This window comes from Falco rusticolus, chromosome Z, assembly GCF_015220075.1.
Source record: "Falco rusticolus isolate bFalRus1 chromosome Z, bFalRus1.pri, whole genome shotgun sequence".
Taxonomy (NCBI): domain Eukaryota; kingdom Metazoa; phylum Chordata; class Aves; order Falconiformes; family Falconidae; genus Falco; species Falco rusticolus.
The window spans coordinates 20830605-20847635 of record NC_051210.1 but is presented as its reverse complement, the minus strand read 5'-3'; the positions used below and the strand labels follow the sequence as shown (position 1 = coordinate 20847635).

At 43.6% G+C, this 17031-nt stretch overlaps 1 protein-coding gene across 1 annotated transcript in view; it reads right to left on the bottom strand.

Moving 5' to 3' along the window:
• PRDM6 (PR/SET domain 6) overlaps window positions 1-8997 on the bottom strand; it is a 66266-nt gene extending 57269 nt beyond the window's left edge. Inside the window, exon 1 of the mRNA XM_037373823.1 lies at window positions 8698-8997. Within this exon, the coding sequence (XP_037229720.1) occupies window positions 8698-8997 (300 nt within the window). The remainder of the gene's footprint in view (window positions 1-8697) is intronic.
• Window positions 8998-17031: the final 8034 nt, after the last annotated feature.

Below are 17031 nucleotides of genomic sequence, written 5' to 3'. Positions count from 1 at the left end.
GGTGAACACTAGATTTGCTTACTTCATTTGCTTTATACTTGACACTGCATTTAATGTAGGATTCTTTCGCCCTGCCCAGTTTAGGACTGTAACAAATACTGACCATTACTCTATTTCCAAATTCAGGGCTTTGTTAAAGGTGAACAACATAAAGAACAGAGCCTTCATATGGCCTGTATTTCAGTAGGAGTTTCTTGTACTCCCGATAAAACCGCTTTTCTCTACTTTGTAGCTCTACAGATGAAAGCAAAAGATGTTTAGAAATGTCCTGGGGTCACCACATTTGCTTGCTTATACACCTGTAGGTCTCTACACAGAAAGTACCGGGTTGAACCACCATTAAATATGAAATCGCTTACGTACATCTTGCTAAATTCACGCAAAAAATAAGCAATGTGGTACAAACAATAAATTTATGAGTTACAGATGCTAATATTTATCTAACTAAATACAATGCACTACTACACAGCCACTGGCAATGCAAGTCTCCCTTTCTTCACAGTAAAATATTATCTTTAGGTCAAATGAATGTATTTATACAAAAGTACCTTTACATTAACTGCATGTTACTGTCATTGTATGGACAAGGGCAGACAATATGCAGGAAGCTCTGGGGGTCTGCAAGAATGGTTGACCTATCCTGGAAAAAAATTATTTAAGAATCATGATTAAAGTGATACCGTGTTATTCAGTCATGCCTGAAGACCTCATTAAATCAAAGTTCCCAGTGACATCAATGGCTATTTTGTCTGAGCAAGGACTGATTAACCACTGCAGGGTATTAGTCCTGGAAGCTCATGATCTGCATGAGGCCTGATACAAATTAGCTTGTTGCCAGCTATGACTGAACCTTGCCTACAGTTTGCAAAAAGATTCTACTGTAATCACCTACATTTAAAGGTTTAGCATTTATAGGGTTTTACCATGCATATTGCTTATTTTCACACAAGTAGAAAGCACTGTGGTTTTGTGGTTGGTGGCTAGCATTTTGTGACTTTATTGTATTTGTTGTAATGTAGGAAAACTTCTAGACCTATTTGCTTTGTGGCATAATGTCTTTATTATGTCTTGCAGAAATAATTGACCCAAATCTAGTTACTATACACTATATCTATTGGTTAATGAGAACTTTAAGATGCAACAAATAAAACACATTATTGACTTTTAAATCTTCAATCAAATAAATATTTACAGCTGCAACTTGCCAAAAATATTTACCTTTCAATAACAGATCACAAAGAGAATATGCACTACAGACTCAAGTGAATGCCTTGGCCGTCAGCAAATGACTTACAAACCGAAGAAAAAACAAGTGTTCCAGCTATCATTACAGTCTATAAATAGCTGATGTGGTTGTCCTTTAAAGATGTGTGATCTTCTACATTAGTATACTATTTCAATGCATAATTAACCTTGAGTTGGAAAATAACCTCGAGTAGAGTGGCTTTTCTTTTAAGGAACAATGAGTATAGATATTAGAGGATGTGCCTGTTGTCAATGATCATTGCTGAAATCTGCCTATACCACACTGGGACAATCAATTTTGTAAATGATTGCAATAATCAAGGAAATTGCCTAATTTATAAATCCTGGCATACAGCATTTTAATGGATTCCTACATTTTAATGCTGATGCTTTCAAAGCCAAATGAATTGTTGTCCAAGCTGTCACTACACAAAATGATAAAAACATTGTCTTGTGGGTAACTACATCTCATGGATATTCAGACCATCAGGTACATAATCACTCATTAGTGAATTCCATGATAGTTTCCAGTTACAAGCCAATAGCAAAAAGCCACACTTTCCATATGAAAAAGCTTTCTCTGGAACCAACAAACAGTTGAGTATTACCAAACTAATACATTAAAAGATTTCCCAGATTTCTTTGTCCAGGTAAGATAGCACACACTTTTACATTTCTTCTTCTTCTTCGTTTGGGTTTTTTTTTTTCATGCATAAAAAAGGATAATCTTATTTCTATAACTAAGAGGCATGTCCAACAACATTTGAACCATGAATCACATCAGTGCAGGTACTATTTGTATGGAAGGAGAACAAATGCGGCGCTTGGTGCCATGGCTGCTGCTGTTAGGTAATTCTACCTAACCCATTCTCCAACTTGCTCTCCACACTTAAGCCAGTTCTGCAGGCATAGTTATACATGGATTGCTATTCTCAGTTAAACCTTAAGCAATTGATTTCAGCCAATAGTGGGCTGCCAGTACTTTACTTACTGCTCAATCTCACTAACCTGACATTTATGGTGTACTGATTGGCCTCTGTCAGTGGTGGTGGTTGTAAATTCACTTTGAAAAGCTTTGTGTTAACAGCCTTCAACCAGGCTCTGAGACGAGTATGAGCAGGCAAGCTGACAATTGCTCGACCTCCTGCCCTTATTACAGTGAGTAAATCAGGCTTTGAGCCATTAGGCTGGAGCCCGAGGCCTACACAAAAAGGATTGACATGACTAAAGGTCAACCTCTGTCACACATGTGTAACAATTTGGATAATGGAATTCTGTAACTTATCTGAAAAAGGTGCCAAATGCGTGGAAGGGAAGTGTACCCTGAGCTGAATTTCCCAGCTTTTATGTTAAGTGGTTACTTGAAAGTCTGCATTTTGAAGTCCATGCATGTTTGATGCTGTGAAACCTGGGGGACCAAAATGCATAAACCAGTGACTGAGACGGTTCTGCAAAATATTGAACATCCCCACCATCCTGAAAAGCATACTCTGCAGTTTCGGCTTATCAAATCTATAACCAATATATTACTGGCATCAGGTACGTAACACATTTTGGATATCCACATACCTCATTAAAATACTGCCTTTATTCACCCATTTTGAATCAAAAGTCAATAGAAATAATTCACTTTTAATGGTATCATAAAGAGTAATTTCAGGCCTTACAAACCAGATTTCATCTACAATGGAAATTGCTTTTATTAACAACGAAAAAAGGTCAAGTGTTTCCGTAAGATTAGTGATTGGATCACTTTTGAGCCATATGGAAAGGCAGTGGTCAAATAAGGACAGAAATGAGATTTTATATTTATTTGTGTTCCATCTCAGTATTTTTATGTATTACATGATAAAATTTCCAAGGTGCGATTATGTGCCATGGAAAAGCAGACAGTCCCTGCATGATCTGGCAATTTAGAAAATGTTTTCTTTCTGAGAATAGTGTGTTTCTGGACGCATGCATGTTCTGTGCAGTCCACGGCGTTTTTGCTTTCAGCTACGCTGTTGAGATTCTGGGGCTGTATCCAAGTCCCCACCAAAGTTTATTCAAAACTTCACTTTGTTAAATAGGAAGAGAATCAGTCCTCATGCCAAATTAGATTTATTTTGTTGCACGTGTGCTTAGACTTATTTATCTTCTCCGGCATACAATAGATAACTTGTGTACATGGAATAAACATAGAGAAGACATGGAGAAGACATCGAGATACGGCATGAAAAAGCCTTACAAAACTCACAAGTTTTCTACAAGAAATATGAAGGTTTAGTTTAGCTTTAAGAACAAGAATCACCAAACACAAAGTAGCTTTTATATTTCAGATCAGACTAATTTTATATTGATGCTAAGTAAGGAATCTCTAACTTACAAAAGTTATCTGGAAAAATGTGATACTAACTGATGTAGAAATACTAATGTAACAAGCTGCTTTATAACGGCTTAGCGCAATTTTCTGCTAAGGTACATAAATTAAAGAAGCTGTGGTGCTGAATATGCTCTTACTGAACTTTCAGCTTAGCAAGCTCCTAAACACAACATTAGGGATATTTCCAGTAGGCAGTACATGAACTTAAAATCCATGTAAAAGTATAAATTATTGGGCTTTTTTAATAGAAAATAAATGCTAGCATGGTACACCACACAAAATCCTCAGAAAAGGCAAAACAAAACAACAACAGAATGACACCAGCTGTTATGCTGCATAATTTAAGATATAGTACTAATATAACTAAGGGATTTTTTTCAACACAAAATTATTTGAATTTCATGAACATGACATATTTGAAACTGGGCTGACAAGCAGTCTAGAATACTAGATGATGGATTGCTGAGAAACATAATTTTCACTTTAATAGAACTACAGCATGCACATAATTCTATCCCCCAGTGCTTTGCTGTAACTACAAAACTACAGCCTTGAGAATCTGAATACAAATCTATCACCATAACTGCAATGAGTGGTTCATTTGAAAGGTAAGGATTCTCTCTGCATATTAATTTATACAGAAATGTATACAGTATTGCTGCATGGACTCTGGCCAGCGTGTGCCCCAGGAAAATGCCTGTCCTTGGCCCAGATGAAGTCAAAGGCAACGTTTTCTTTGACTTCAGATGAGGCACAAAAAGGCCAAGTCCCCAACTGGTATTTTCTTAATGTAATATGCACACTTTCTAGTATAGCAGTTAATCCTGTCCATTTAAGGGAAAATCAGGAATACAGGTTTACTATTTTGTAATTACTAATGAATGTCCTGCTATATGCATAGTTTGCTCATCCCTGTAAAAAGACTAACATATGAAAAAACATTTCTTCTAGAAAAGCAACACTTAATTTAAGTCAAGTTAAAATAAAATGAAACAATATATTTGACATGCTTGGGCTGTTCCAAGAAAAAAAAAAACTGTTTGACCTCTGAGTAAAAAAAAAAATCAAGAAAGACAGCAAACTCTTTATCAGGCAAATGAAGAAAAGGAAACTGTAAGTTTCTATCCTTTGATACATCTGTCAGTAGAAGTTTTTTCATCTAAACTGCATTTGCAGGGAAAATGACTGTTTACGATTTAGCTGTTTCCAGAATTCACAGTTTAAAGTTTGGAGCCTGAAAAACTTGGACTACTAAACCGTATAAACCTTTTAAACTTCTGTATTTTATTCTAATAGAATTTAAGTGTATATCGTATACATTCCTTAAGTCTACTGTTATTAAATTCTGATGTTAAACAGAAAGGGGAAACCATGCGCAACTAGATTAATTTATCTCCAGGGAGTAAGGATACATTAATAATTGAGATAATGCTTTCATATATGTTGGAATCAAGTGTGCCTTTTCACTTCTTTATTACAAAACACATTAGGGGAAAATTATCTCATTCTCATCAGTAAGACCTAATTGCTGAGAAAGTCTCTGTTTTCCTTACAATAACAAAAGGATTGTTCTCATTACTTCAAAAAAAAAAAAAGGAAAAAAAAAAAAGGTCAGAAATAAAATACTATCAAGCAGTGCTGGAATAAATGCCTGTATTACCAAAGAGAGTGTTTACTTAATACACCCAGTCCTGTTTTTGTTTTAAACAAATCAGAGTTTATTGTATTTTTATAAAATACAAGCAAACCCTGGACTGGATAGAAGTGGGCCAAAGGGGAAAAAAAAGAACTACAACTAAAAATGACTAATATTTCTGGCTTTCTGAAGGGCTGTTCTTTCTGTAAGTTATAAAAAATTATCTTGGCTGATTGCGAGCAAACTCTATAATTTCCCATGAACACCCATAGGTGTCAAGGCCTGTTGTGAGGTAATGGAATGGTATGCAATTTACTCTGAATCACTGTACATTATGCTGTATGAATTACATACAAAGCAAACATTGAGAGCATGGTGGGAACACTTGTGCAGACAGACTGAAGCATATTTCCATAACATTGAACTATACATCAAATGCAGTGCTTCTGATGTTTCCCACAACAAAGAGAATTTAAAAAGCCACCAAATCAGTAACTGTGCTTAAAAGTCTTTGCAATAGTCCTTCCATTTCTCTGGTGCACACTGAATCAAAGAACTGTAAATGAAAATAAATATCCATCAGCTTTGCAGGGCTGAGAGAAAAAACATCAGAATGCTATTTATGGTACTAAGAAAGACAAGTTCTCCCTGTAAAGTCCACCAAGACCTAATGCCGAATAACGGATCTGTGGACTTGCTTGTATTTGCAGCTATCTTTAAAAGAGCAGTGGAAGATAATTGCCTAAAGCTACAACTTTTTGAGAGGATAATGATGAGACACTCTAGATTTACAGTGAAACCACACTCCTATACCATACAGACTAAAAGAACACAGACTATTCAGATACATATTTCCAATTGCTTTGATTTATTTTCATAGACCAGCTTTATAAAATCACATACACTTTCTGACTACTTTCTTTGCTATACTTTTTCTTCATTGAACATTAGTTCTCTAATAGATAAAACATACCAAATGGAAAGTAAAAACAAATAAGGAATAGCCAAAACTTTTAGCTAGAGCTTAGAGTATGTGATTCTTTGCTAACAGTTTTTGCTGCTAACAGAAATAATCTGAGACCATGAGCTGCCCACAGCACCTCCCCTCAAAAAACCCTAAATTTAATTATTTTAAAGATAATTCCCTTAAAATATACACACTCATTTTGCTAGCCAATAGGAAAATGTGTGTTAAAAACCAAAGAGCAAACTGACACAAAAATTCAGCTGACACCCATCAATGGTCTGAATCTGGCATATACATCAGTACTATTTCTCATTTTTATTTAAAATCGTTTTCTTCTTTGCTTTTGGCTTTACCCTCAACAACTTTCCTTCTTTCATTGCTTTAAAAGAATGTTTAAGTTCACCTGAAATTAGACTAAAAAATTCTTGCCTATTTTAAAGAATTATTCTCTATATTAAGAAATTAACTTGTATAAAAGTGATTCATAATAAAAAAATCAATAATGTAAGTATTTAAGGGTAATGTAAAATTCTCTAACTCCATTTATTTTAGCTAAATTTCAGTGGTTTATGTAACTTGATGATCTGGCAAGCTTATTTTATAACTATATATTCTGTTAATTAGTACAGTCTAAACCACAAAACCCCTCTTAACAATGAAAATACAGCCTCCAGCATCATTATAGAGTGTTCCATAAAGAAATATTTGATTAATAACATATCCCAAAATGCTCTTATTATAATCACCGGGCTTTGGTAGGAACAGATTTAAGTCAGATTTGTTAGTATCGGCTATACAAGAGAAATTCCATCTCTGCTGAAGGCAGCAACAGAACTCCCAATGACTGCAAGTCATCCAGTTTTACTGAGTACATTTAGGTGTGTTCTGAGACTGATCTTTTACCCTTTAATGTGAAAATCTCCCTCTTGCCACAACAGCTCTTCTGGGTAAATACTTTGAGGCAAAGATCCTGATGTGTTAATTACTTTTTGTTTCCATATAGAAAATGAATATAAGCACCTACTCATAGAAAGAAGCCACACTTATTAGATAGTATGCAAAGATAGAACATAAGGATTACAAGAGTTAATCAGCAGTCCCGAAGAGCTGACAACACTCACAGGTTTTCTGTGAACAAGTGCTATGCATAAGCTGGCTCCACAACACCAAGCCAGGTATCTTTTAAAAATCCATTCACTTTTACTGTATGCCCACAGAAGACAGCAAAAACAGTCTTTGCATCTTCACGGACTCCTTGTCAGGTTTCTAACCAGCAAGCATATCCCTTTATATTCTGAAGGTTTGGATTTGGTCTAGATGATTAAATACCACCTGCAGATTTACGGGCACATTTGTTCTGAGACTCCGTAGCAGTTAGTCTTGAGGTGAGCAGAAGCTGCAACTACAAAGGACTAAGCAGAACTAAGAAATTACACCTTCCAGCACAAAGCAGAGGAGAAATGAATAGCAAAAGCCTAGGCAGACTGCAGGCTGTTTCTGTAAATAAGTACTGACACACAGAGGAATTATAATGTTCCCTATTAATTATTAGCTCTCTGTGTAACATAAGCATATGCTGTCTTTTCTCTCTACATTAACTTGCTGCAAGATGCTGCCGTTAGCATCTGCCTACAAACTACACCTAAGCACAAAAGTCCAGTGCTTCATTGGATAAAATTTACAGAATCATCAACAGTAACAGCCATGGATGTCCCTATACAGCTAAAGGAATACAATAGCGGGTTCATGGTCTGTTCTGCCAAACAACAGTGTTCATTGCAAAATAAACCAAACTATCACAGCCTGAATGTTTTCATATCAGTTACCACTCTTACCCTCTCTAAGACGGTGACATATACAAAATAAGAACACCTTCAAGGGCTGAATGTGGCTTTCACAGAAAAGCACTGAAAGCATCATTAGGGGAATGCACGGTCGATGCAGGACCAGCGCTGAACTGAATTGTGAATAAGCACTGACACCTTCACTGTGCAAGTAGCAGGGCTGTGGAACAGGCTCCTGCACTTGTTTCAGCAGCTTTCTTGGACTGTAGGCGGCAGAGATGGTGCGATATGCCATCTTAACCCACATGTGCTACTCAGCCTAAGGTGATATGGCCGGTACTGTGACCTGAGAGCTCCATCAGCTCTTGTTACTCAGGTCAAAATGTAAGGAGCACCTGGTGTTGCAGCCTTCAGACCTCTCTGGTCATGTCTCTTTCTACGCTACATTACAGCACCTGCAACAATCAGCTCTTCCTATGCAAACTAGTTGGAGCTCTGGAGTCACCACTGGTTTCCTGGCCACATCGGGTGCAGCAAGGCTTTTGCTTGCACTGGCTACATTGTCAAATCTGCATGGTCAGCTTACTTGAATTGTGTTGGTTTTTTTGACAGCTAGTGAGTGGTACCAGTACTACATACAACTACACTCATTATCTACTTCAAAACAATCAAATTTGACAAGGAAGGAAAGATGCTAACTTACTTCCCAGAGATGCTGTGTGTTCCTGATGGCTCCTGCTTGGACCTTCTCTGGCAAGAGCAGGATTCCCTGGAAGGGCCCAATCCAGGTGCCCTGCTGGATCCGCTGCGCCGCACAAATGCCGTAGGCCAGGCCAGGCACCGTGCTGGTGCACAGGCACACTTCCCGGGGCAGGTCCCGGAGCCACTCCGGGATGTCGGGTGGAGGGGCGGCTGCAGCAGCACTGCTGGTGCCCACCAGCCGGCGCAGGGAGTGGAGGGGCCCGTGCATGGGGCACTCGCCGTTGCGGTTATCAGCACACATGTCGCATCCTGCGGGGCCAAGAGGAAAGAACGCTATCAATCTGGTGCTGCTGGCCACCACCCTGATCACAGCCATGGGCAAGGTCATGCACATCCCTCTATCTTTCCCATCATTTCATGGCAGCTCAGTACTTACATTCACTGTGTCCTTTTGCACGCTACTCCAGACGGTTTTCCTAATCTCACCAAAGCCCTTACAAAGGCTGAGCAGAAACCCTGCATTTCGCAAGCCTGGTGTGTTCACAGACCTGCCAAGACTCATTTGCTCTAACATGGATATTTAAGATTCTTTTTTTTGGCTAAATAACCCATTTAGACCATTCCAGCATGTTTTGGTGAGACATTTCAAAACACAGTCACAAGGCTTTAGAAGTCCCCCTCATTTACCTTACCACAGCTCAGTCCAAGAGTTTAATTGGAACAGGACTTAATTTCACCCTTGTTTCAATTGAACATCCGCTCTAGTTTTTATATTAACATGTGTGCGCATGCCTGTCTGTTTAGAAAACAAAATAAATAAAACAGAGCATAATGAATGATAAATTGGAGCATGCATGGACATTTACTTCCTTATAGCCAAATCTAATCTTTATATTAAAATTATGTAGCAAATATTACTGATTCCCAGCACGTGTCTGAAAATTTTTACTGAATGGGAATGCATATTCTTTGCCTGGTACATGTAGATGAGGCTGAGAGCAAAACCAGCATGTCTGGTTTTGTCAGCAGCTCCCATGAAAAAGGCCAGTTTGTGAAAATGTTGATTTCCCTAACTGCTTTTAATAACAGATGATGTTTCTCCATTTTGGGAAGATTCTACTGTGATTTTTCTTTTTTGAGCAAAGAAAATTTTGGTTAAATGTTTCCACTGCACGCTATTGCACATGCCATCAATGCTCAACTTCCAGGAAAATGTTTCATGCTCAGGAAATCCATTTCTCTGGAGGTATGCTGAGTTAGTGTAACAATAAATCTATAGAAATAGGTTACCATCTTCTGCACATTTCACTTTTGTAGCAGAGTAAAGGTTTTCATAAATATTTATTCCAGAAATACAAAGGAAAAACAATAACTATGCCATAGTACTCATGCAGCAAGCCCTAGATCTTCCCCTAATAATTTTATACAACCTGCACCCATTCTTATAAAAATAAAGCACAGTATTCACTATAGAAGCTGGACTGCTCCTTGGTCTAAGCCAAATTTAGACTTGCTAGATTGCCTGTAACCAGTTTCAATTCTCAGGGGGACTGACTCAGCTGTTCTTCTTTCTGAGGTGGATATACTATGTATTATGTAGGCCTCTTTCCTGCAGGGTCTTCAAAGGAAAACCTTCCTCTCTATTCAGTAAAAGCTGCTAAAGGATAATAAAAGCTGCATTTTCAAAATATGGCCTCTATTCTCATTCCCCAGTTTTAGACACACTTTCTAAGCACTGTTTCCTGCCATCCTGTTTTGAAGTGTACCATACAAAAATTATGCATTCAGCAGTATGAAAATATTTGACAGTTACATGTGGAAGCTAATTTCCCTTGAAATTGTTACACCTTCAAGTCTTTCAGGAAATACACGTGTCCCAACTTGCTGCTCAGCTGTTCATGTTCTTTACCCGTAACATCGATTACAGATCTTAGCAAAAAGCAAGAAAGGAAGCTTGGAGTTGCACATTACGCTGATGGGTGCCCCTGCAGAAGGCAGCCTGGGTATGAAACTCACCCCATACCATCCCTAACATGTCACACAGCGTAAGGGCTGGCAGGTAGGAGGGAAGAAGAGCCCTTGCCGGCACCACAGCACACCAGAACAGCTGCAAGACAAAGACCCCTAGTGGGTACCGTGCTTATGGGGGGGGGGGGGGGGGTGGGGGTGGTGGGCGGCGCGCGGAGAAGCCTTCTGGCTGGAGGGTTAAAGCCTTTCCCTAACAATACAATCCCTGTCGCAAAATGACTCTTTCGTTGGGTTAAGCCACAACTGCAGAGGGGTTTTGCTCGCTCAGCCACGTCAATTAGAGGTGGCTGGAAGATGAGATTTGCAAGACCCCAGGGAAAAGCTTTCTGGCTAGTCCTGAGAAAAGATTATTATGCAGCAGATATTCCTACAGTCATTCCCAGGCATGATGAATAAAAGGCAGCAAGTACATGCCAGGGTTTGGGGTTTTTTTGTTGTTTTTATTTCCACAGCTAGTTTGGAAAGTGAGGCATCACCACATCTTTTCTTTCCTCTTCAAAACCAGTCATCAAGAAACCCTGTGTTTTTGGCATATCCAAAGATCTCGGGGCTGTACTGGAGTCTGGCATTGGAGATCATACAGGAAAGGGATCTCAAATAGGAAAAAAGAAAAAAATCAAGCCCAAACAGGTTGGCATGTGTGTACACTTTAAACCAATCTGGCACCTTACCATGCAAGTTAGAAAGAAAACATCTGACAGGAAAACTGAGGGCTTAAAGAGAGGATGTCTAACCGTGATGTCAATTAGCACTCAGGGCAGGCCCTCGAATCTGACCTGTTTGCACTGTTTGGCCATGTTCTAGATGCATAACTCTCCTCACAACTACCTGATTATTAACAGCTTTCTTGGAGACACGGTGTCTCTGTAGCAACTTACATTAAACATGCTAAGGCATCTTCCTGACTCCACTCAGGCAATTTCAGTGTCAATTTCCTGCATCCTGCCACCAGATATGCATAATGTTTTATGCACACAACTTTCAGTACCCACCCTAGAACAAGGATTTCTTTGCTTCGTCCTGACAATATGTGTGCATAACTGTGGATAAAACATTTTATTTCTACCTTTTCAAGGAAAAGAAATAAAAGAAATTTACAAGGAATATAAACGCACCCTGTGTCACTGTCATTTACCCTTACAGAAAGTCACACGTGGTGATATTTATTTTCCACTATCCAAAAGTACTGGTAATGTCTTAATGCTTGGCAGCAGCAGTATCTGATCTCCTGCTGTGTTCCTTTCCCTTTGTCCTGCCAAAGCTGAAAATTTGGAAAATGGGACATCTTCTGAAACTGTTTTGGCTTATGGCTTGTTGATGAGAGGGAAGAAGTCTATCTTTAATACTAAGCAGTACTGAAATTCTTCTTAGTTCTATGCTTTATACATCTATCTTTAGTTTTTATGCAATGGTATGAACAAATTCTTTAAATTCCTCATAAATGTTATAAGGAGTGGAAGCCCTACTAGGTGTAGTTTACCATGCCTTGAGTAAAATGTTACTATGCATCTTTTCTTCTTCTGTGACTAACTTTTGTGTAACGATACATGGAAGGCTTTGACCCAAGTACACTTTCAATAATGTTACACATTTAAAGATTGTCACTGTAAGCAGGGTATTCCTCTGCCTTGGAGGAAAAGGGAAGGAAGTCCTTAATATTAGATAGGGGGAGAAGGGAGTATTTCAAGACTTGCATGCTACTGTGCCTCACAAGAAAGGATCAACAGCATCATCTTCACGGATACTGCAAAGCAGAATGTGATACAGCGCACCAACTTGCTTAATAACAGATGGAAAAGACAGGGCTTGCTTTGAGAGGGAGACTGCTGTGGTCCACTGGTATCACTAGAGTCTCAAAATTGGATGGCAACCATTAAGACCCACATGAGTGTGGGAAGTTCATGTAAAAGGGACATAGTGGGACAAGGGTGAGCTAGCCAGAGCACTGCCACACAAGGCAACAAGAAGAGATGTACTGTGCCCTTCCTCCTGTTTCAGCCTCAGAGAACAGTGGTGTGAGTACAAGCCTCCTCCAAGGACCACTGAAATGAATACTTCCACTGGCTGTTAACAGCACCAGTCCAGCCCCAAATCAAGACAAGAAGAACCAAGAAATGTGAGAAAATTGAGGGATTTGCTGCAAATGGAAAAAGCAAGGAGTACTGCAGCCAGAGCACAGTGTCTCCTGATGAAATTAGAAGATGTAGAAGGTAAGGTCAGTGGCAATGCTCCATCGCAGGCCCAGATGCAGCCAGGCTCCTTGGAACGAGGTCAGTTTCTCGCTTTATACCTTCATGCTCTATAGATGGGAGGATTAAGGCAAGGAAGAAGCAAGAAAAAAAAATTAAAGGCTCTCCTAGTGGAACTGTTTGGTGTGGTTCTTTTGGGAGGAGTGCAATATGTTATCATTTATTTGCCTCCATAAAAATGAACACAGTGTGATGCCAGTACTGTAGTTCCATGTGAATACACTTAAAAGAACTAAACCTAAGCAAGAGGGAAAGGACGTATCATTGCTCCCAAATTATAATTCTAAACACTCTCCAACCTAAATAGCACTACTACTGCATATTTTAAAGGAAATCTGAGAGGACAAAGCTTTTGTCAGTGAAAGGTAGGGTCCAACATCGTGTTTTAACCAGCAAACCAGCTGTAACAATAAATGAAAGAAGTACATTTTTGTCTCAGCAATAATGTGCTTCAAAGGTGCAGTTATACTGGATACCTGCAGTTTGCTGGTATTAAAGAAGGGTGGCCTCTGACCCCCGGCTTCATAATTCACCCCGAGCACGCAGGTATCCGGTGTAAGTGGCCATCATTTCACACGGAATTACTCACTTGCCAGCATAAATCACTGCAGCTGGTCCCTCGTCCTGGGCCTGGGTGCGCAGCTAAGAGGGAGGGTGGGCCGAGCCAGGCAGAACCCTTTCCTCTCCTGAGGGCTGGAGCTTTCTCAGGGATCACGGGTTCTTCGTGCCTCAGTTTCCCCACCGACGAGCTGGCGTCAGCTTCCTTTTTGAGAAAGTGAATGGCGGCTCCTCGCGGGCTGCCTGGCTTGGGGCAGGCTGTCGGGGGGACGGGACGCGGGTGCACTTTCCCCCTCGGGTTCCTTTTATTTATTCGTTTATTTGTTCTAAACGCTGGCTGCGGAGAGCGGGGCCGAGCCTAGCCCGCTGCCCCGGGGGCCGGGGCGCGGCATGGGGGTGCGGAGCGACACACGGACGGCACCGAGTCCCGGCCCCCGCCCGGCCCTGCCCGACCCTTCCCGGACGCTGTCCGTCCCCCCCCCCCACACACACACCCCGGGCTTCCAGCGCCGGGCGGAGCGGGGTCATGGGGAGCAGGGCAGGGGGAGCGGGGCTCCGCCGCGCCCCGCGGTGCTCCCGCAGTGCCGCAAGCGCCGCCGCCGGGTGCCCGGTCCCCGCGGTGCTCCCCGCAGCGGGCGGCGGGCGGAGCCCGGCGGGGCAACAGGCGGGGGGCGGCCGTCCCGCCAGCGGTCTGCGTTTGCGAGCGGGTGGAGGGAGGTGGGCTTGATTTTCCCTGCCTTCGATTGAAAGTATGAATGAATTAAATTTCCGTGTCAGGTATGAGAAGGGTAGAATATTGTGTGTAGATAAACCTTGCCACCCCCTGCCCCTGAGAGACCCCCATATACAATGTAGAGATGATGAATAGGCTCTGGGAGAGGAGATCGAAGTTCAGTCCGCACCGGCTCCACTCTCTCCTACAAAACTATAGGGCAATTAATTGTGGCTTGTCCCCTCATCCTTCATCTCCTGGTGGCACATATCGATGGAGATTACTGCTGATGGACCATTTTATCACCCTAAATAAACAGTCACCACCTTCTCTAACCTCAATCTAATGTATGGCTATCTGCTATGTTTAAGGATGCTGGGTAACTAATGATGTAAAATAGCTAAATCATACAGGTTACCAGCAGTCTGGAGAGAAAAAAAAAAAGATCCAAGTATCGCACACACCGATCCACTTCACGGCACGTTATATATACACTGTCTCCCCGTAAACTGAATGGGAAGAGGAGTGCAAACTGCCTGCTTCCGTGACACTTTAGTTTTACACAGCACATTTATTACAGTGGCAGGTTGGCGCTTTCTAGTGAAGGTAGAGGAGTCGCAGGCTTCTCATTGCGACAGCCTCCCCCAGCAGCGAGGGACGAGCCTGCACGGAGCCCGCCGACCCCGCACCCCCAGGCTCGCCCTAGACCTCCTCCTGCCGCGCCAGCGCCCCTCCCCCAGCGCCCAGCCGTGCCCTCACCCTCCCCGAGGCAGAGCCGCGAAGAAAACGGTCCCCAGCCGCCTGCCACATTATCAGGGCTTTAACGTAATACCCTTCACTTCCCCGGGAGCAAGGACTGCAGGGCCTTAATTAGTGTTTTGTTTCTTGGTTAGTCGGGTTTTGCTCGGGTCGCCCCCCGCCCCCCTAACTAAACCCCTTGCAATTTACAACGATCACACACAGATGCTTCACCCACAGCTCCGCGGCGGGCCCGGCCCCCCCGCCCTCGCCCAGGGCCGTGCCACACTCATTGATATTTGGTGATCAGGGCGTGTGTCTATGAGGAAACCGCCGCCCATCCATCTTCCCACGGCGGCCGCCCGGCGCCGGGCCGGGGCTGAGGAGCCGGGGCTGGCGGGCAGCGGGCGGGCGGCAGCGCCGCCGCCCCTCGGGCCGCCCCGGTGCGGGGGCAACGCCACCGCCTCTCGGGCCGCCCCCGCCCGCCCGCTGCCCCTTGCCCGCTGCCCCCTGCCCCGCTGCACCGTTGTCCCCTGCCCCGCTGCCCCCTGCCCTGCTGCCCCGCTGTCCCCTGCCCCGCGGCGCGGGGGCGGCCGCCGTGGAGAGGCCGCAGGCGGCGGCCAAGCTCGCAGGCGCCTCTCCCGAGCGGCTGAGCCCGGCGGGTGGGTCCCGCCGCGGCGGCCGCGGCGGCGGGGCTGGCGCGCCTTGCCCCGGAGAAGAAGGGGATGCTCGGGGGCGGGGGGAGTTCGGGAAAGAAGGGGAAAGGGGCACTCGCCTGGCCGGCGAAGGAGGCACATGTAGGATTAAACCTGGCGGGGCGGCCGTGGGGCCTGCTAGCTGCACATCCGCAGGCTGCAGCGGGGCAGGGCCGAGGCGGAGGGTATCGGTCCCTGCCGCTGGGTGCCTGCGCCGAGCTGGGGAGCCCCCAGCCCTCAGGGCGCCCGTTTGTCAGCCGCGGGGCTCCGGTGGGGCTGTCCGGAGCCGGACAGCGCGGCGAGCAAGTCTTAACTCCAGCTAAAGTCGATCGCTTCTCAGCTCACCCACAAGCCCCGACCTCCTTTCCCTCAAACGGGCACCTCGGGTGCCGCACGGGGAGCGAGGGACGGAGTCCAAGCGACCGAGAAGCCCGCCTGCTTAGGGACCCCTTGCATGACCCCCGCGGCACTGGGGAGCCGCGGGGGGGCCGGGCCGGTGCCCCGCAGCTGCTTCGCGGCGCCTCCGGTCGTGCGGGTGAACGGCGTGCGTGGCACGGCACGGACTGCAGTTCCCGTACTCGCCCCTCACCGCTCTCTCTTCTCCCCCTATCCCCCCCGTTATTTTTAAGAACCAGTTGCCCAAAGCAAGCGCACCTGGTCCCAGAGAACGTCGAAACACTCGGGTCAGAAGTTTTGCTCAGAGACAACTAATAACCGCTGGAGCGAAAGTCGCCCTTTAAGTAAGTTCAATGACAAGACTTTTTACAACCCGCTGCAGAAAAAACAGGGAGAGGCCGTGCTGGCAGCACCCTGCCCCGTCCTTCAGACGGCGAGCGCTGCCCCGTCCCGGCCGGACGCGACTCACAAGGGTCCTTTCTGGAATCGACCCGTTTGCTGTCTCGAATCCACCTTCAATATCGCAGTTGGGAAGAAATTATCGCCTGCAACTCTGCGGAGTGCCATTATTCCACTCACTCCTTAAAAAAGCTCCCCCCCCCCCCCCCCAATCGCTTTTTTATCTTCCTATCTCTTTTTGAAACCTTTATCTTTCAGATTTACAGAGCTGCTCCGAGAAGTAAAACATGTATTGTCTGAAAGGGATTAAAAGTGCATTTCAGATTCCGTTAAGTGTATCTAATTTATGAGATCACATTTTCTGCACCCGAGAATAGAAAATACAATGACACGTTTCACTACAGGGTAAAACTAAGCATGAGGAAGTCACTCAAAATAAAGTCGGTATCCGATATAGAAAGATTTGCAATGTTAAGAAGGGAGGAAAAATACACACCAAACTCAGAAGCAACTTTCCGCTTGCTCTTTTGAGATGTACGCACAATGATTAAGACTATGCT